This window comes from Stylophora pistillata, chromosome 12 (assembly GCF_964205215.1).
Source record: "Stylophora pistillata chromosome 12, jaStyPist1.2, whole genome shotgun sequence".
Taxonomy (NCBI): domain Eukaryota; kingdom Metazoa; phylum Cnidaria; class Anthozoa; order Scleractinia; family Pocilloporidae; genus Stylophora; species Stylophora pistillata.
Window position 1 is genome coordinate 2,309,913 of NC_142530.1, and position 21,164 is coordinate 2,331,076.

The window sequence follows — 21,164 nt, forward strand, 5'->3', positions numbered from 1 at the left end:
ATTAATAGAAGCAGAATTATTATTACGCCTATTAAGCAAACTACGGACCTCCCATGATCCTTTGTGGCTCCTATAGTTGTCAGCGGTCTTTTTCCTAAATGTGGACAATGGACAACGATGTTCTTACTACGTTGTAGATCTTGATTATTGGAGAAAGCGGCGTTGGAAAATCCAGGTAATGTAATTTAAACCGTTGCTACATATTTCGGAAGACATTGACTCCGAACCAACGAACGAGTGTCATAACAGAGGATCATTGTAAATCGAATTATATTCACATCTTCAAAATTGTACATCAACGCGTGGTTACAATGCGTGATTGTTTTGCTGTAGTCTTTCATGTGACAAATCACTGTCGATCTCAACCCGGCACACAACTGAGTTAATCAGTGTGTGCTCATCGTCATTGTAAACTTCTTTATTTAAATGCTGTCTACTTTTAATCACAGCTTGCTTCTAAGATTCACTGATGACACTTTTGATCCTGATGTCGGAGCCACCATAGGTAAGAGTTAAAGATGCAAGACTACATGATATTCATAAATGAACAAAATGGAATAATTTTGAAACAATCAAAATGTTGTGGTTTCATATAGGGTTGTATTTTGGCTTGCTTTTTTGTACCCTGCCTCACAGGATACTTACTTCACAGAGGTGTTGTTAAAAAAAAAACAAAGAAAACACTAGCGACCATTCATCTATCATTTCAAAATGCCTCAACCGTTTTAACCTTTTAAGAGTTATTGACATCTAGTTTCTCCTAACATTATCACTGCTGAACCAAACATCAAGTTTATGAGAAGAACAGAAATGATCACAAACTGAAGAAGTGCTTGATTGTAAAACAAATTCTCCTTGTCAGCCCCTTAGGAAATGTTTAGAGAACAGTTTGGAGAATATGCATACTGGTGTTATGGTGTAGAAGGTAAATTACAAGATGATGATAATAATAATAATAATAATAATTTAGCAATGGACATCCACTGGGTGGCTCTTCTTGTCCACTGTTTCCAGATTGAATTGGAAGTTAGAAGATAGAGAAGTTTTTACACCTTCGTCATTACCTTTTAGGGGATAGGAATCATTTGATCCTTTCTATTCTTTCCATGGCTGTAGTTACACTTTGCAGTCAACTCTCTGGTAAGCAGAGACCTTTGGGAATTGAAAAATAAAATGTCAGTCAGTAGAGCTCTCCACCTATGATTTCCCCTATTTCCATAAGCAGACACAAAAAAAAAAAAAAAAAGGGTTGATGTCTGCTTTTTGGAGATTTAATGAGCAGATGTTAATTATGTTTTATTGGACAAATGGAGATTTGATAAAACAGATCCCCACTGTTCTGTTGCTCTGTCAAGAGTCATATTCCTGTTTATTTACAAATTAAACACAAATTTCGTTTTCCACTCTTGTGCTTTGTAATCTGCATACAAGATATATAACCATATCATCTGTTCATACCTAAACCTTTTTCAGTATGCAGTATGGCCAGCTTCCAAGTAATGTTTAGGGCTCAGTTCCTTAAACCTTGGAAAACGTTGCCAACCACCTTATTATCAATTATTTTCACGCGACTTTAATTTTGCGTGTTTGGAATAAGAATATTTCGCGGGACTTAAAATTCGCAATTTTGATGAATCACCGTTTTTCAAGGTAATTAAATTTCATGAATTAAGTAACTGGTGCTCGTTTTTTAAACTTCCATTTCTGTATTTTATTAAATCATAATGGAATAGAAACCTCAAATGCAATAAACAACTGGCTAAAATGGTCGACAACATCAGCAACTTAGCAACATCTTTTAAAAGAGCTGATACAAGCAAGATGAGTCCAATGATGAGGAATAAGGGTGTACGTTGAACTGAAATTTGAGCCGTCTTACTCATGTAAACTCCTTGCAGACGGAAAGCTTAAATAAAAGATTTTATAAAGGTCTCTAAATTTTGCCTCTTCAATTTTCGCAGCACCTTTTTTTCACTGGACTTTAATTTTGCAATTTTTTTTTTAAATCATGAAAATCAAGTGTCACGAAAATAAGTTATAATAAGGTAAATACCTTGGTATCTGATCGACAGCATAACCTGTTTTGTTGTCAATTAGCAGTTAAAGATGAAACAATTTAAAGCAGTTAAAAATGAAGCAGTTAATGGAGTTTATACATGTATTGCTGTCTAACTTGAATTAACGCTGTCCAGCCTAAAACATTATGGCACCAGGTCATCGGTACTATATACTATGATTAAAACTAAATCCTCAACTGTTTCCATGGAAAGAAATCACTCGATGTTTAATTAATGTGTCAACATATTTTCCTATAAATCATGTAGCCACTGTTTTCCAGGTAACCTTCAGCTTGCATATTCTCCATACTGTTCTCTATACATTTCCTAAGGTGCTGACAGGGAGAATTTCTTTTCCAATCAAGAGCATCTATTATTGGTGATCATTTCTTTTATTCTCCTGACCTTAATGTGTGATTCAGGGGTGATATTGTAAGGAGAAATGTAATACTGGTCACTCTGAGGGGCTAGGATCTATTTCTGTTATTGCATGACATGTGATCTCTATTTTGGGGTTGTTATTTTGTGGAAATAATTATTGTTGATATCATTCTGGTCTGGAATGACAACAATATTTTTCTTTTTGTTTTTTTTTCACTTTCATTTTTTTTTCACTTTTCGAACAGGTGTTGACTTCAAAGTTAAAACTTTGACTGTGGATGGAAATAAAACTAAACTAGCAATTTGGGTAAGAACTGCTCTTGGTGAACAACAAGGACACAATTGTAATTCATAATTTTATGTGACAGCCTTGGGACTGGGTTTAATAGTCCAGATAATCACAAAATTGTATGGATATAAATGAGCCAAGACTATTTAAGAATTGTTTCATGCTTAGCATGTGTATATCAAGTTATGGATGCACGCGGGGAGTTTGGAGAGCACGAGAGAAGCATAAGAGTTGCTCGAGTCGCAGCCTCTAGCTTCTTAAGTGCTCTCTAGCTTCTTGAGTGCTCTCTAAACTTCCCAAGTGCATCTATAACTCGATATATGCAAAGCTAAAAGCATGAAACAATTCTTTTATAACATACAAAACAATTCTGGTGCTGAATGACGTTTTTGTAATGGTTTTTTGAAATGAAAGTTGCCCGAAAATGTTGGCGTCTCCGTAATTTGTTTTGTTGATTTTGTAATTAAATGGTTTTCAGTAGAGTTAACAAATGTAACCAAAAAACGTCATCAACAGAGACATTTGCCTTTAAAAGTCACCACAGACCAATTTGTAGTCTTCTTAGTTCTTGTTGAATGTCTTTCAGCTAAAATTTTCTCCCGCTCCTGTTCCGATAAATCGGGAAACAGGCCTGTTGTGTTTCGTTTAATTTTCGTTGTGCTTATTGGCTTGACTACTTGCGGGAAGGTCAAAAGCCAAAGAAAAGTTTGGTTGGTCTTCCATTTACTGATATCGCTTTCCAAAACTTTAACTAAGGAACTCACATGACGGAAATTTTGCAGCTATTTTAAAACTGCACACGTCATTTTATTGAGCACAGCCGTGCATACATAAAGATTTTGTTCATGTTGACGCAATAGGAGTTAGATAGGACTAGCGCACGCACTATGTTATAAAACTAGATATTCATCATTAATTAGATTTATATTATGCAAGAAATGAAACACATTCTCTCATGATTGTGTTTTCTTGTTAACATTTCCCTAAAGTATGAACAAAAAGTTAATTTAAAAGCTAATCAACAAACTAAGGTTTGTTCTATTTGTCGGCAAGTGAGAGTTGCAAATAAGTGATATCGCAGCAATGGAATGATTGTAAATGAGACAAAACACCAGGCTATAGTCTTGGGAAAAACAGGCCACTCCTTCTCTTTTCCATTAAAAGGTTCTTTGGATCAATATATTTGGAATAAATATTGACAGTAGGTTGTGTTTTGATAATTATATATCAACTATTTTCAAGAAGATAAATGGCCAGTTCAATGTAATGCTAAGATTTTGTAAACTTATCTCTTAAGATACTCTGCTAAGATTGTATAAGGCTTTTATTATGCCACATTTTAACTATTTTTCATCTGTATGGCACTTTTGTGGTGCATGTAATACTGAGAAGATAGATACTTTAAACAAGCAAATTCTTAGATTGATCTTGCAGGATTATAATTCTCCCTATGACTCTCTACTTCGCAAAGTTAACTCCAAATCTCTGTATAAAAGATGCCTTCAGACTTTCTTAATTATATTGTACAAGAGCTTGTTTTTTAACTGCTATCCAGGCTATCTAAAGAAATATGTTTAGTTTCCTGTCTGTATCCTATAATCTATTTTGTCTCTACCGTCTACAAAAACTACTACATATGGTTTTCACTCCTTTTCATATATGGCTTCAAAACTATGTAACTCTATTCTGGACTCTATTAGAACATGTGACTTTTCTGATTTCAAGCTCAAGATTCTACAGTATGACTCTTTCTCATAGTTAAATTTTAGAATGTTGCAATTTTCCATTTTAGTAGTATTTAGAATTATACTTGTAACTCGAAGATACTAGCTTATCTTTTAGCTACTCCAAATTCGAGATTAAATAAAGTATATGTAGGTATGCATGTATGTACATTGACCATATATGCTCATGTAAATTAGCTTGTTTCAAGCTGCTTCAGCTTGTGGGCGTCACTAATTCTATCATTCCTTTAAGCTGTATAAATGGAATAATGTCCATTGTTTTGTTTTGTTTTTTTTTTTTTTTTGCTGTATTAAACACTTCCTAAAACATTCAACTGCTTCAGGAGGCAGATCCAATTCAGTTCTAACAGAAGTTTCATATATTTGCTGTGTTTGATGGAAAAAAAATTGTTGCAGATTTCAAATGTGAGTAATTATTATTTATAAAAAGGGGACCAGAGAAGTAAGTCCAGGTGATCAGTAACTCCAGATAATCAAAGTTTAACTGTACTATTGGATTACTTCTGATAATTAATAAGTATTTTAATGGTATAACATCAATTGTTTTTTTTTTTTTTTTCAGGACACAGCAGGACAGGAACGGTTCAGAACACTGACTCCTAGCTACTACAGGGGAGCACAAGGAGTTATTTTAGGTAACAATGATGAAATCATTTTATAACCTCTTTCCTGGCAGTTATCATTGTTTAGAATATTTACGATTGGTTTAGCATTTCTCAGGTGTTTCATTAAGGGCCAGGCACCGAATAACAAAAATGTTTACCGACTAAAGAAACTCTTGATTGTTGAAAAATTCTCCTTGTCAGCACCTTAGGAAATGTTTAGAGAACAATGTGGAGAATATTTCCACATTTCCACACAATTGGGCTTGTTAGCTCAATTGGTAGAGCGCTGCACTAGTATCGCAGAGGTCAGTGGTTCGAATCCCGTACAGGCCTGAAATTTTTTTCAGGTCTGATTTTCACTATTGCTCAAATAGTGCTTTACTGCGAAGGATCGTGCTCATATGCGTCTCATAACCGCAGTTCACTCATATGTTTCATATGTTTGTTGTTGTTTGACAGAAATAAGTGTCAGCTTTTTGCTCTATTTTTGTATTTTTATAAACAAGTTAATGTTTAGCATTTTTATTTGACCCATGTAAATTAAAAATGCACAAAAACAAAAGATATTTTCACAACCGCTCTTGGGCCCACTATATTTTGGTCAAAAACTCGTTCATCCATACCCAAGTAGCTGGATATTGATCAGTTGCCATCGGAACAACAGAAGGGAATTTTCCCTCTCAAAGCTTTCGCTTTCGGGTGATGATGAGACTTTCACTCGGGTCCTTGTAAATATGTGGTGGTTCTTGCATTGTGGAAGCCTCCTCTCATGAAAGAAAAGTAAGAATAACAAATATTGTGTTTAACAACTCAGCCATCTAAAATATCGCTTTAATTTTGTGTTTCATCTGTACTGTAAGCACTCCAGAAGCTATTTTGATCTACATCTCTTTTTCAACTGCAGTTACGTTCCCATACCATGTTTTTGATTCCTTTTCAATGTTGAAAGCTAGTGTTACTGTTCTTGTCCCAGCAAGAAAGAGGTGTTTCAGTATCACCAAATTAAATTTTGAGCGACGCTAAAATATTTCAGTGACAAGGTTGAGAAACTCGGAGAAATGGAACTCTGAGTGCTTCCTGAAGGAGTCAAACCTTCCAAATTCCGACTAGTACTTCAAGCTAGTGTTACTGCCATTTCAACTTTGTTGCATGATATATCCAAATTATTTCGTTACTCCCACCGACGCAGCCCCAAACAGTACTTCAAGTGCTTTACCACTTAGCCATAGGAGACTCGTGGTAGGCTGAGTCTTTCGACTGGGTCCATGGTCCATGAAATATGAAGTCCCTTCATATTCTTACTGTATTTTTAATGCAGAATAGCGCGGTATTATAAAAAGATTAAACAATCAACCTAAATAAGTTACTTTCTTTATCCACACTTCTTACTTCTCTCCCGCTTTAGTGCTCTGCCGTGTGTCCGTTCTAACTAAAAGAATGCTCGGCATGCCCGGCTTAATTGGATTGTTTCGTTGTTTTGATGTTTCTGTTAGACTGCTAACCATCAAACGCAAAGCAGTCGATCATCATGACGACATTTTGCTGAGTTGAAACGCTTCTCGTCAAGAGGAAACAATTGTAGGAGAGGACCATCATTAATAACTGCTTCCACTTCTCTTGCTGTTTCTCCGATTGTTCATTTTATTCGTTTGCTGAATTCAAATATGTTTACTGCCAACCAATGCGACAGTATTACCGGTGAACTTTACAGTCTGAGAGTTACAAATGTACATTAAAGGCCGTATGAGTCATATAGTCATTGGTAGAAAAGGCTGTCCAACGCTTGCAAAAATTCTCGTGGATGTGGTGGCCAGCCTCTGACAATTAGTGTCCTTTGTTTCGGTTTGCGGTTTGACAGATATCATGATTATACCTGTTGAGCCAAAAAATATTATCACTACTTCTAAAGGATAAGCTCACAACTACTATCAGTGAAAGTACGCCCTGAAAATTTTCACCAAAGACATAACGCTCTTAATTTCATCGTTGTAGTAAAATACACTCCGCAATATATTTGCTCCTGTCGTGATATGGCTCACTACTTCCAATGTGTTAGGACAAGTCGCGCGTATCATTTCTCAGGATCACCTGTGCAGACCTTTATTTGGCCGGATCACTGAGCCTGCCTCGCAAGTAGACAGTTTCTTTGAAAGAATATGTTTACTCGTGTTTTTGAAGACGATTCACATGCCACGGATTATTTCCCTTTGCAAAAAAAAAAAGAAACCTTACAAGAAAAAGCCTCAGGTATTCAAGATTGCAGGTCTTCAATTAAATGTTATCATGGTTTCATGGGTCAACGCATGACGAAAGTTCTTGATCAGTATTCGTATGTTAAACTCCACTTTCAGACACTCGGCAAACATCACGCAAGTTGTTCATGCGATGAAAGTGGAGTTGTTTCCCTAGTCTGCGGTGCAAATAAAGTGTGTGGTCTTCACTGACCACAGAGATTATCCGCTCAATTAACACTTCTCTTGAGCATCAATGCGTCATAACAAACGCTGCGTCTTTTTCAAAAGCGCCACCCCCAAGGAGTGTCTTTTTCGTTTTGATTTAATTTTCTAATTCAATTTTTTTTTAATTTCTTCGGATGGGGAGTATGGCGGTCGGAGGATTTCGGTGGTGTCGGGACAAAAGTTAAGTGATTCCCCATAAGGCTCTGTGATATTCTTGTGATCCCACCGCATTGGCAGTTAATTTACAGCAAGAAATTATATTTTTTTGTTTTCAATCAATTTCCTTTCAAGTCCCCTACTCCTTATACTCTGTTAGCGCCAACTGATCCCTTTCTCTTCCCCCCGAGAACCATATGACCCCCCAAAATCCTCCGGACCCCCCGCAACAATGACTGGTCACTTATTAACAGCTTTTTAAAAGCATGTCAGGCATCCTGCAAATTCCAACGTGGACGAATATGTACTCCATATCCATGCATCGAAAAGTCAATTACTTGCTGACTCTAAAACTTATAACCTTAGGCAATATCACTTAACTTCACGACAGATTAAACCAAACTCGTTTCCATGCGCTCAAGAGGAGGAAAGTGAAAACTAGAGCTGTGTTGTGAATAAACAGAGATATATATTTCCATTCTTTTGAAATTTGTCCTGTTCTTCAAACAGATTGAATATACTCTGAGTCTTAAGAAGAGCAAAGGAGAAATTGGAAATCCATGCAACTTGCAGCCAGATATTTTATTTGCGTTCCGCTTTTCACCAGTCCCCAATTTGTGATGTCATTGTACTGATTGTGAGGTTTGTGGTGCAGTGAGTCAAAACATTTCAGACTTACCTTGGTTTAAGGCACTTTCATCAAATCCTTCCCAAGAGCGACTGCAAATGAGGTGGCGTTTGCTCGGTTTGGCCTTTGTTGATTAGAGCGCTGACACCTTTGAACTTGCATTATAGGTGGCGCACCCAAATTTCGAGCCATAAAAAGATCGTCGAATGCCAACTGTATTCAAAACTGCTTTTAATGATTTTTGATGAGGAATTTTTTTCAGGAGCTATTCGGTTGCGTGATGGTAGCATGAAGTGTAACGGGTTCGCTCCTTTCATTAATTCATGTTATTGAGGAGTCCACTGAAGCAGTCTCATTCTTGTGTTTCTTCATTTATTACTATTTTTCTTCTTGGTATTATTTTTAGTCGAAGATGACGTTCGTGGTCACCAGAGCTATTTGGACACATAGACAGACGTAAAGACAAACAAAAATGTAGGTTTAAGAATAATTTCCATGTGAATGGCAATGGCCAGCACATCGCTTAAGCCTCTCCGACCTGGCCAGCAAATAGGGATCACTACAACTGAGATTGGACCAATTTTTTCAGACGGGATCACTGAAGTTTTTGGGATCAAGGATCAAAATTATCCGAAATTTTTGGAACATGGATCACAAAATATAGATGAAAACTGGGATCATTATGCAAGCCACATACGTTATTACGACCCTGTGATTTCGTTTTGTCACGTATCGATCTGTCATTCATGTAGCAGCGGATGATCATTTTGACAAAACGACTTGTTGGGGCGAAATCCATGTCTCTGTGCTGAATTATTGAAGAATCTCATGAAACAGTGGGTATTATTCATTAAGAGACGAACGTTTTGGTACAGTCGCCCTACCTGCCCTGTCTAGGTAATTCGATGCACTAGAGACAAGGGAATTTTCGCTTCGAATACTTTCGCTTTCCATTGTTTGGGAAACCTGCAATCGAAACCTTTTCAATGTCTGGCAGGATGTATAAGTTCTTGATTCTGTGCCGCTATTTTTCAACAAAACAAAGTACCCGTAAAACGGGGCAGAATGATTGACGGTTTTCTTGACCTCGTACTTTTTTATAGTAGCGATGACACCGCGAAAAAAGTCCTGAACTTACTGCATCATCGCGTGAAAATTTGACTGAATACCCATACTGTCACGTGTTTAAAGCCCGTACCTGATTTACCCATAAAAATGTTCTTCTCTGGCACAAATTAAACCCACGCTACGTATTTGCAGGGATTAGAGATAAAGTCGATTACTATACTACTGATGTTTTCTCGCAAGTTCAAATGGGTCCATCGCTACTAAGCACATCGTATGTTACTTTATCAATACAGTTGATCTAGCTCTACTTTAATCCTCTTGTAATGGAATTTTGCCACCCGAATAAGCTAAACTCAGTGCTGACAAGGGTCCTCGATAATTGTACAAAGGTCCACTGAACAATGAAAATAACAGCGTAAATATGTTTGTCACGTCGACCACACAGACACACCACACTGCAAAATTCGAGATCGCCTCGCAACACCGCAACGTGTGATTCTATTCAAGGAAATAGCCCAACCGACTTTGCAATTACCAATTTATTGTGTCAATAACAAAATGCACGTAAACTCAGGGACGAGCGCATACCTTTCTTATAACTGATACCAAATAATAGTCATTGGACCACTTTGTTATTTGTTTCCAATGTGGACTTATCAACCTGCCCACTTACTGGGTGGTTTTTCTTTTCATTTAGATTGGTTGGTATCGGCTAGGTTGTTAAGTTTTATTAGCTAATGGCTTTTTTGTTTATATTGGGAAAAGTCCCCCACACAGTGTTGTAAAGCGCATGAGAACATTTACATGGAAATGCGCTATAGAAATAGATATATATTATTAGTATATACTAAAACAGTGGATAGCGTTGACAACGCGCTCTGATTGGCAAGTCAAACTCCGAATATCCTTTGCTATTTACCTCTGAGCAACTCGGGAAAAAATGGCGTCTCGGTTTGCATCCGTGACAAGCGAAGAAATTACTCAAATTAATTTCTGGTGGTGTATATTATCTCACTGATTTAGTATAATACTAAAACAACTATTCACCTGAGTGTCGGTGGTTAGCGGTGGATATTTACCTCGCCGCTTCGCGGCACGGTAAATATTTACCACTAACCACCTCCACTTTGGTGAATAGCTGTTCATTGTCATTGGATTCTGAACTGTGCGATTTGGCCTGTCTAATTACAAACACTTGCGGGTAGTTGGACAAGTGAAATCGGACAGTTTGGACTTCAAACAGCCAATAGATAGTGGTAATAAGTCCAAGTGGAGTCCAATTCGGTCTGAAATCATATATAAGAGTGATTTCAAAATTGGAAGACAGCAAAGCGGGAGTCCGATTTGTCAATCACGAGTATGATTACTGACTATGTTGGACGACACGAAGTCCTGTTACCAATTAATCATAACCATTACAATTTCCGAGAAAAACAAATACATTTATTAGAGAAAATATCTCCGATAGAGTCATTTTCTAAATTAAATAAAAAAGTCCTTAACTTTGGAAATTTCCCATTTTTTTTTCTTAAACTGATTGTTGTTATGGTTACTGCAATCAATTCTGTGATTGGTGGATGCCATCTGAGTAAAACCGATTCAGATGCTGAGAAAAAAATTGATTAAACTCGCTAATGAAAAACAATTTGTTTCTGCCAAGGCCTCATCAAACGTGAATATCGTCATGGCGATGGAATTTAGCAAAGAACAGCTCAACTACTACAGGATTTGTTACGTTGTCACTGATTTATTAACCGAGGGTCTGCGAATCATCTTCAAACAAGAATGGGACAATCTCTACCGTGCGACACCGTTAGGGGAATGGAAAGATCTACCTAGAAATGGAGTGGACTTTAAAAACAAGGAATCTGCTCGGAACCAAACAAGAAATGCACATCTCCTTACAACCATGATTGGTGGAAACAGAGCTGATTGGGATTGTACAATGTTGTTCTATGCCATTCTTTTCTCGGATTGTATTCACAGCCCAAACGCAGTCGTCAGGTCAAATGTCGATGCCCTTAGAAAGTTTCGAAATGAAGATTTTGCGCACATGTCGGAGGGAAATCTTTCAGACCAGCAGTTTCAAAACATCATTCGCAAAGTTCAAAGTGCATTTCAAGCGCTCGGTCTTTCCACGGTAAAAATTCAAGAAATTAAAAATCAAACAAGTTTTCCCACCGAGGAGCTGAGAAATATTTTAAGAAAGGTGAAAGATTTTAAAAAAGAACTTCAGGAAAAAGAGAAGGAACTGCAGGAAAAGGAAGAAGAACGGCAGGTCCTTGAAGATCAGTTAAACAGAGATATCTCTCCCTTTTGTGTCCTCCCTCCCAAACCTTCACATGACGTGGCAAGTCGCGACCGAGAGGTGGCTGAAATAAGACAAGAGCTTAAAGAACTTAAAAAAGCAAATCAACACAAACTTAGTTACCTTTACATCTCAGGGAATCCTGGAAGTGGAAAGTCTCAACTGGCTGCCTTCGTGGCGGAGCGATTCTATGGAGAAGTCAACGATCTTCCATATAGTACCTCATTTGTGATGACGATTAATGGTGAAAGTCCAGCTACTATACTGGAATCGTACGTGGCTTTTTCTCGGCATCTAAGGTGTCCCGAGTACTCAGTGACAAACACCCTTCATTCAGAAGATTTGACAATAAATAAGATTACAGATCTCAAATCTTTGATCGGAACGAAGATTGGGCTTTACACGTCGTGGCTGCTTGTAGTCGACAATGTCAAGAGTATATTACTTACGCATGTCCATCTACCCGAAGCTGAAAATGAGAAGTGGGCAGGAGGCCAGTTGCTCATCACAACTCAAGACAGAGAGTCAATTCCTCCAGCAAGCTCCTTCAATAAACACATCTCAGTAAGCAAAGGAATGCATCTTGATGACGTCAGTTGTTTATTGCAAAATCTCTCAGGAATTTCGGACAAAGAGATGGAAATCAAAGTTGCCCAAGCGTTAGACCATCAGCCTCTTGCACTGGCGAGCGCCGCCGCTTATGTCAGAGACCTTAGACAGACATCAAATTTTGGTTGGAAAGAATACCTTGCAAAACTTGAAACAGGCCAAAGAGATGCCACGGAGACCTTTCTTATTGAGGTCAACCCAAGCTATCCAAACTCCATGACTAAAGCAACATCACTGGCAGTAGAAACAGCCAGGGTATCAAACAAAGCTATTTACCACGCCTTTAACTTCCTTTCTCTGAGTGCACCACAACCATTAAGTCTTAATATCATCGAAGATTTCATCACAAGTGTAGATGAAGAAATTCAAGACAAAGAGATGATTCGTTCAAAGATACAAAGGTGCTCACTCATGATGTTGGAAAGAGAAGAAACTGGCGTTTACATTCGTGTACATCAGGTCGTACATAAATGCATTAAAACTGTGGCTGCAGCTCATTCGGGGGAAAAGCACAACGAAGTCGTCAGTGGAGTGATTGGATCATTCAGTCGTTTTGTAGAAAAATATCTATCAAAGGATAACGATGAGTTATATGCTTTAATAAACAGCAGACATGTTGTTCCTCATTTAAAAAATTTAGCCACAGAACTTGAGGGATATTTTTCTAAGAGGTTCATGTCTCAAGTCCACCGAAGCGAATTTTTAAAGGACCATGCCAAAGACCTCCTCAGAATGAGCAAGTTGTGCCATAAACATTGTGAATACGAACCTTCGAGACGATTTATCAATATGGCAATGAATGTATCCAACGTAGAAGAGCATGACGCCGACTTGGGCGTTGTATCTATATATTCCCAAATGGGAAAAGTGCACTCTGGGCTAGGTGACCTGAGTCAGGCAAAAGATTGTCATGATCGTGCACTGGCCATTCGTCTGAAAAAGCTTGGATCTGAGCATGTTAACGTCGCCACTTCTTACAGTACGCTAGGTTCTGTACACAAAAGGCTGGGTGACCTGAGTCAGGCAAAAGATTATCATGATCGTGCACTGGCCATTCGTCTGAAAAAGCTTGGATCTGAGCATGTTGACGTCGCAGCTTCTTACAGTCACCTGGGTTCTGTACACCAACAGCTGGGTGACCTGAGTCAGGCAAAAGATTATCATGATCGTGCACTGGCCATTCGTCTGAAAAAGCTTGGATCTGAGCATGTTGACGTCGCGACTTCTTACCGTCACCTGGGTTCTGTACACCTAGAGCTGGGTGACCTGAGTCAGGCAAAAGATTATCATGATCGTGCACTGGTCATTCGTCTGAAAAAGCTTGGATCTGAGCATGTTGACGTCGCAGCTTCTTACAATCACCTGGGTTCTGTACACCAACAGCTGGGTGACCTGAGTCAGGCAAAAGATTATCATGATCGTGCACTGGCCATTCGTCTGAAAAAGCTTGGATCTGAGCATGTTGACGTCGCGACTTCTTACAGTCACCTTGGTTCTGTACACCAACAGCTGGGTGACCTGAGTCAGGCAAAAGATTATCATGATCGTGCACTGGCCATTCGTCTGAAAAAGCTTGGATCTGAGCATGTTGACGTCGCAGCTTCTTACAGTCACCTGGGTTCTGTACACAAAAAGCTGGGTGACCTGAGTCAGGCAAAAGATTATCATGATCGTGCACTGGCCATTCGTCTGAAAAAGCTTGGATCTGAGCATGTTGACGTCGCAGCTTCTTATAGTAAACTAGGTTCTGTACACAAAAAGCTGGGTGACCTGAGTCAGGCAAAAGATTATCATGATCGTGCACTGGCCATTCGTCTGAAAAAGCTTTGACCCGAACACATTGAGGTCGCAGCCTCTAGCAAGAACTCGAGGCCTGTGCACCATAATTTCGATTAGAAGCGCAAGGGTTTGTTGCCATTAATCCAAAAGAATTTGGATCTGACAATGTTAGGGTTGCGACTTGCTGCAATAACCTGCGTTATGTACAGTCTAGGTTGAGTAAACTGGAGTTCTAATTTTCCAAAAAAAAATCATTTCCGAAAGCTAACAAGATTCCAATTTTTAGGGTATTTCCTGGATTGGTGTGACAACTCATCGTCATAGCGACGTCAAAAGACAATGTAAGAGTTCGTATAACCCCTCCCCCGTTGAGGAAGGAAGATGGTTGTAGAATGTTAAGAGCTAATAACCGTAGATGGTAATAGTGTAGGTCTAACAGAGTCTAAAATTTTTCCATTGTCAGAATGCCCGGTAATTAAAGCTGGGGGTCAAAGCAGATGAAGAAACCCAAGACTGAATTGTCAATTGTCAAAGCCATGCGGTCGTGTGATGGTGGTGTTCTCACGATATACCTCTTTTCGTATCTACTTTCTGCGCAGCTGTCAACAAGTCGTTGGAATCTGGAAAAATTCGGAGGCTTTCGTGATTGCTAAAGATACAAACCAAGCGGTGATAAATCCTAACGTAAGCAGTTTCAAATCTAGCGCGATAGAATCCTTCAAGATGGCGCCCGCTCTAAAGCTCACACGTGCTCTGCGCTTCTTTAATATCAGGCTGGCTGCCAATTTGATCTCCCTTCGAATGATGTTGCTTTGAACCCTGGTCCTATCGACCTACGAGTTTCAGGTCAAGGCAGAGGAATAAGGATTGGGCAATGAAACATTCAACACCTAACAGACGCTAAGTTTGAACAACACTCGTTGTCGCTTAATGCCCACAAGCATTCAGCAAACAAAGTTGACGTACTAATCTTAACCGAGACCTTTTGTAGCAGTAAAAGGCCCGACTCGTTTTACCAAGTACATGGATATGACTTATTCTGGAAGGACAGAGTTGGAAAGCAACGGGGAGGAATAATGATTTATGTGAATGACAAACTAAAAGCAAAAAGTCGCCCAGATCTGATGACAATCGAAATGCTCTGGTTTGAAGTATGCTCTTTTAAATCAAAGCGCGCATTGCTCATTGCTGGTGTCTATAGACCCCTGTCGTCCATGTCTTAGGTTGACTCAAGCATTGCAAAAAACATCGAAAAAGCCTATTTGTTGAACAAAGAAATGATTCTCTAAGGAGATTTTAATGTTGATTTCCTAAATGCAAAACGAGCAAGTAAACACAAACTCATTAAAACACAAGCAGTTTGTGAAGCAGCCGCTAGAACTGCTACGAAATAAACCACCAAATTCATCGTCATGGGTTCCTCTCAAGCACATTAAGGACCTCACAGGAGAAAGCGTAAATAAACCATAGTTCATCATCCACATATCACACCGAAAAATATCAAGGAGTTGCTAAAACTCGTGCCATCCCAAAAGGCGGGGGGATCTGACGCGAGTCTCGGTGCTAGGATAATGGAAATAGCTGCCCCTGCAATCATCTTACCACTAAGTCGGCTTATTAACCACTGCATTGATACAGGCAATTTCCCGTCTGCATGGAAAACTGCCAAAGTTACGCCTATCTACAAGGGGCAAGGAAGTAAAGAGAAGAACATTTATCGTCCAATCTCAGTACTCCCTTTACTATCAAAAATTTTTGAGAAACATATCCACCAAGCCCTGTACAACTACATGAGAAACAACAATTTGTTGTACACCTTGCAGTCAGGTTTCCGAAGATCCTACTCTACGGAGACAGCGCTCATTCGGCTGATGGATCAGTTGTTATCTGACATGGATAAAGACCAAGTCAGTGGGATCGTATTTGTGGATTACAAGAGGGCCTTCGACTTAATTGACCATGACATACTTCTGTCCAAGCTCAAGGCATACGGTATAACATCTAGGGAACTGATGCTCTTAACGAACTACTTAAAGGGCAGAAGGGGCTCAGTTGTCATTGATGGAGTGCATTCAGAATACAGGCTGATCACACACGGTGTTCCGCAAGGATCGGTCCTGGACCACTGCTATTTATCATCTTTGTAAATGATCTCCAAACTCAGTCTCTAAGTCAACTGTAGACATCTACGCAGACGACACAACTTTAAGTATTTCCGCTGTAGTCACAGATCTACCTGCAATTCAGCAGAGGCTCCAAAAGGACATGAACAAAATTGCAGACTGGACATCTGAAAACAAGATGGTACTTAATGCCTCTAAAACAAAAATTCTTCTAGTAACTGGCAAACGACTAAAAAAGAAAGCTCCAGACACGAAGCTTAACTATCATGCAACGGTAGCGAGATTAAGCAAATAACTTCACAGAAACTACTTGGAGTAAAATTGGACAATCACTTGAGTTTTACTGAACACACAGATGACATTTGTAAAAAAGTGTCACAATGTATTGCGGTGCTGAAGAAGATTAAGCGTAACCTGCCTCTAGCTGAGCGTAAGCTATATTTCAACGCCTTGATCAAGCCAATAATGTGCATGGTGTACTGCGTCAGAGGAGAACGTTAACCACGTATCCAAGCTGCAAAAGCGAGCAGCTCGAGTAATCTTGGATGCTGATATCGGGGAAAGAAGCGAGATGCTTTTTAGACGACTCGATTGGCTGCCACTTAAGAAAGAATTAAACCTTAAAAGGACTAGTTTAATATTTTGGCGTATCAAAGGTGAAAATAGTTGTCGGAGCTATTAACAGAACTTTTAACGAGAAACTCAGACCGAAACACCAGAACCAGTCGCAAAGGAAAATATAAGTTAGTGTACCCCTCCTATAATAGAAAAACGGAAGGGGGGCGAACTTTTCAGGCCAGTGGAGCAAAACTACGGAACAGCATACCTTTAGACATTCGCAAGAAAGACTCCATTGGCTCTTTTAAATCTTCTGTTCGAAAATATGTTTTATCCAAGAACTCTTGGCTTAGTTTTTAGTTGTGCATATCCAGATTTTATCCAGGGTTTTTTATCATTATTATTATTATCATTGTTATTATTATTATTATTATTATTATTATTATTATTATTATTATTATTATTATCCTATAAGTGTAAATAGTTTTTAACTTTTAACTTACTGGTTCGTCAGTTTTTAACTGTTATGTGTTACCCTCTGTAAATAAAGTTGTTACTTACTTACTAATTTATTTCATTTAATAATGTCTAACTTTTTCATTTTTTCTATATCATTTTCCGAGCTAGCTCCAGCGCATTTCCAGTTACGCAAACATAGCTTCATAAAAATTTCAACTAATGCGATTTCTCATTGTACCTAAACAAGACTGGTCTCGCCCACCAAAGTAAAGACCACAATTTAAAATAAATTTCCATATACCTTGGTCTTTGTTTTTCACACTGAAAATGGCCTTTGGACGCTGGAACCTGACAATGGCGGACTCGTCGGTCGTTTCCACAGTGTGCGCGGTACTTAAATGGGGTGAAAGAAAGTGGACGAGACTTTATTTTGCTTTCTCCCTACACGCCACACTTCGCACTTCCATACTGCTCGCGTCAATTGCCTTCGCTCTGAAGACGATTTGAGACGAGTCGGGAAAAAGAAAATACAAAATACTAGATACCATTGCTAGCGCTACCTCTCCTTGGGAGTAGCAGGCCGAGTCTTTGGTTTTAATTTCCGCCGAATTTCTGTCTGTAAAAAATGGTACGGAACACTTCGTGCTGTCGGGAAAGTAGCCCTCTTTCCCCTCAACCCCTCTTCCCCCTCAACCCCTCTTTCCCCTTAACCTCTCTTCCCCCTCAACCCCTCTTCCCCACTCAACTCCTCTTACCCCTCAACCCCTCTTTCCCACTCAACCCCTCTTCCCCCTCAACCCCTCAAACCCTCTTCCCCCTCAACCCCTCTTCCCCCTCAACCTCTCTTCCCCCTCAACCCCTCTTCCCCACTCAACCCCTCTTCCCCCTCAACCCCTCTTCCCCACTCAACCCCTCTTCCCCCTCAACCCCTCAAACCCTCTTCCCCCTCAACCCCTCTTCACCCTCAACCCCTCTTCCCCCTCAACCCCTCTTCCCCCTCAACCCCTCTTCCCCCCAACCCCTCTTCCCCCTCAACCCCTCTTCCCCCTGCCCCTCTTCCCCCTCAACCCCTCTTCCCCTCAACCCCTCCTCCCCCCAACCCCTCTTCCCCCTCAACCCCTCTTCCCCCTCAACCCCTCTTTCCCCTCAACCCTTCTTTCCCCTCAACCCCTCTTCCCCCTCACCCCCTCCCCTCCCAACCCACCTCCATAGGAGCAGAGTCCTTTGCATGGGCCGTATATGGAGTTTACCCTCCCATGAGTGCCAAATCTCTCTTTTTTTCATTTTTTCACTCAAAAAAGATGCTCGTTGTAAACCTGCTATAAATTCCAATGCCCTACAAGTAATTCTGGTGGAGGCACGGTGGCCTCATGGTTGGTGCGCTTGAATCCGGATCGAGTGGTCCGGGTTCGAGCCCTGGCCGGGACATTGTGTTGTGTTCAGATACAATGAAATATATGAAGTTCATATATTTGAACTGCGGTATTAGATACGTATGATGCACGATCCTCGCAGTAGATAGCGCTATTTAAGCAATAGCGAAAATCAGACCTGAAAAAAATCAGGTCTATCGCTCTACTAGAGCGCTGCACCTAGTATCGCAGAGGTCAGTGGTTTGAATCCCGTACAGGCCTGATTTTTTTCAGGTCCGATTTTCGCTATTGCTTAAATAGCGCTATCTACTGCGAGGATCGTGCATCATACGTATTGTGTTGTGTTCTTAGCCAACGCACTTTACTCTCACAGTGCCTCTCTTCACTCAGGTGTATAAATGGCTACCGGCAATTTAATGCTGGGGGTAACCCTGCGATGGACTGGCATCCCATCCAGGGGGGAGTAAAAATACTCCTAGTCGCTTCATGCTACAGAAACCGAAGTTAAGTACCGGCCTAATGGGCCACTAGGCTCGTAAACAGACTTTACCTTACACGTAATTCTGACGCCCTGATTACTCAATTCCTTTTTCCCTCCCCTTCCAAGAGTACCCCAGAAACGAGGCTGCTTGGAGGAATATCATTTGAGGGGATGTATGTCTATCAAAAGAAAGGTTTGGCCAGTTTGATTTCATGGTTGAAGTTGGAGAAACATCATCACGACGGATTTCAGGGGACCTCTCTTTCTCAAGTTTTCTATCAAGAGCAATTATTGAATGTCCAGCGTAATCCAAGACTGCAATGGTTTTGCTTGACTTCACTCTATGATTGGTCCAGAAAACTTACCCCACTGTACTCAAGTAGTTTCCTTCTTTTTAACCCTCTAACTCCCACGAGTGACCAAGACAGAAATTCTCCTTACAATGTCAATGCAATATCAAGCAGACAAGTGACGACTGAGAATGAAAAAAATATCAACTAGGGGAGAATTCGTTGATCCAATTCAAAATTCTCCAAAGCAACATCACTCGAACTATATAGCAGACAGTGAGGAGAATTTCTAACGAGATCATGGGAGTAAAAGGGTTAACTTAAGTCATAAACGGCTCCTTGTGTTACTTTGCTTTGTTTTGATTGGCCGTTGAGGTTGCTATGGTTTCAGTGCTACGACGCTCGTGTTGCATTCAATGTTTCTTTCCCTTCCACTGTGGGTCGGGAAAAAAAATATATTCAGACTACTATTGTAAAATAAAGGAGTCCTTACTTATTCAAGAACTTGAGCCAGCTTTCAACGTGAACGTCGGAAGTGAAAAGCTGTTGCTTTATTAATCTGCTCTAGTGTTATTGTTTGGTGTTTAAGTTTTTTTGCTTAATCTTGGTTCCAGTCCCCTCACCTTAGTTATATATATACATTGCTGTTTTAAACTTCAACCGTTACATAATCAAAATGTGCAAGTTCAATATGTTTATCACTGCTGTTTGTGTCTTATTTTTGATCATATTCAAAATGGTTTGCTAAGAGAAGTCGGTTCTTCTGATTCTTATTCTTATTCCCAAGGTAGGGAAACGAATAAAAAATCGAATATATTTGAACAATTTGAACCATTTTATTCATCTTTTTATCACAAGATAAAATTAATAGAAGCAGAATTATTATTGCGCCTATTCAGCAAATTACGGACCTCCCATGATCCTTTGTGGCTCCTATAGTTGTCAGCGGTCTTTTTCCTAAATGTGGACAAAGGTCAACGATGTTCTTACTACGTTGAAGATCTTGATTATTGCAGAAAGCGGCGTTGGAAAATCCAGGTAATGTAATTTAAACCGTTGCTACATATTTCGGAAGCCATTGACTCCGAACCAACGAACGAGTGTCATAACAGAGGATCATTGTAAATCGAATTATATTCACATCTTCAAAATTGTACATCAATGCGTGGTTACAATGCGTGATTGTTTTGCTGTAGTCTTTCATGTGACAAATCACTGTCGATCTCAACCCGGCACACAACTGAGTTAATCAGTGTGTGCTCATCGTCATTGTAAACTTCTTTATTTAAATGCTGTCTACTTCTAATCACAGCTTGCCTCTAAGATTCACTGATGACACATTTGATCTTGATATTGGAGCCACTATAGGTAAGAGTTAAAGATATAAGACTACATTATATATAAAATGAACAAAATGAAGTAATTTTGAAACAATCAAAATGTTGTGGTTTCATATAGGTTTGTATTTTCGCTAGCTTTTTTGTACCCTGCCTCGCAGGATACTTACTTCATAGAGGTGTTGATAAAAAAAATAAAGAAAACACTAGCGGCCATTCATTTATCATTTCAATGCCTCAACCGTTTTAACCTTTTAAGAGTTATTGACATCTAGTTTCTCCTAACATTATCACTTCTGAACCAAACATCAAGTCTATGAGAAGAACAGAAATGATCACAAACTGAAGAAATGCTTGATTGTAAAACAAATTCTCCTTGTCAGCCCCTCAGAGAACAGTTTGGAGAATATGCATACTAATGTTAGGATGCAGGGGGTTAATTACAAGATAGAGAAGTTT

At 39.5% G+C, this 21,164-nt stretch overlaps 2 protein-coding genes across 2 annotated transcripts in view; both read left to right on the forward strand.

Moving 5' to 3' along the window:
- Positions 1 to 92: 92 nt before the first annotated feature.
- LOC148718388 (uncharacterized) overlaps positions 93 to 21,164 on the forward strand; it is a 44,858-nt gene continuing 23,786 nt past the window's right edge. The window contains exons 1-2 of the mRNA XM_088741672.1: positions 93 to 175; positions 20,681 to 20,736. The gene's annotated coding sequence lies outside the window, so the exon portion shown is untranslated. The remainder of the gene's footprint in view (positions 176 to 20,680; positions 20,737 to 21,164) is intronic.
- LOC148718389 (uncharacterized) lies at positions 105 to 17,333 on the forward strand. Its single transcript, XM_088741668.1, has 5 exons — positions 105 to 175; positions 450 to 505; positions 2,684 to 2,745; positions 5,035 to 5,107; positions 11,049 to 17,333. The coding sequence occupies exon 5, from the start codon at positions 11,073 to 11,075 to the stop codon at positions 14,133 to 14,135; it is 3,063 nt and encodes a 1,020-aa protein (XP_088597794.1). The 5' UTR covers positions 105 to 175; positions 450 to 505; positions 2,684 to 2,745; positions 5,035 to 5,107; positions 11,049 to 11,072; the 3' UTR covers positions 14,136 to 17,333.

Excerpts from the sequence above, each read along its gene's own strand:
- LOC148718389 (XM_088741668.1), top strand. The coding sequence starts at position 11,073 with ATGGCGATGGAATTTAGCAAAGAACAGCTCAACTACTACAGGATTTGT.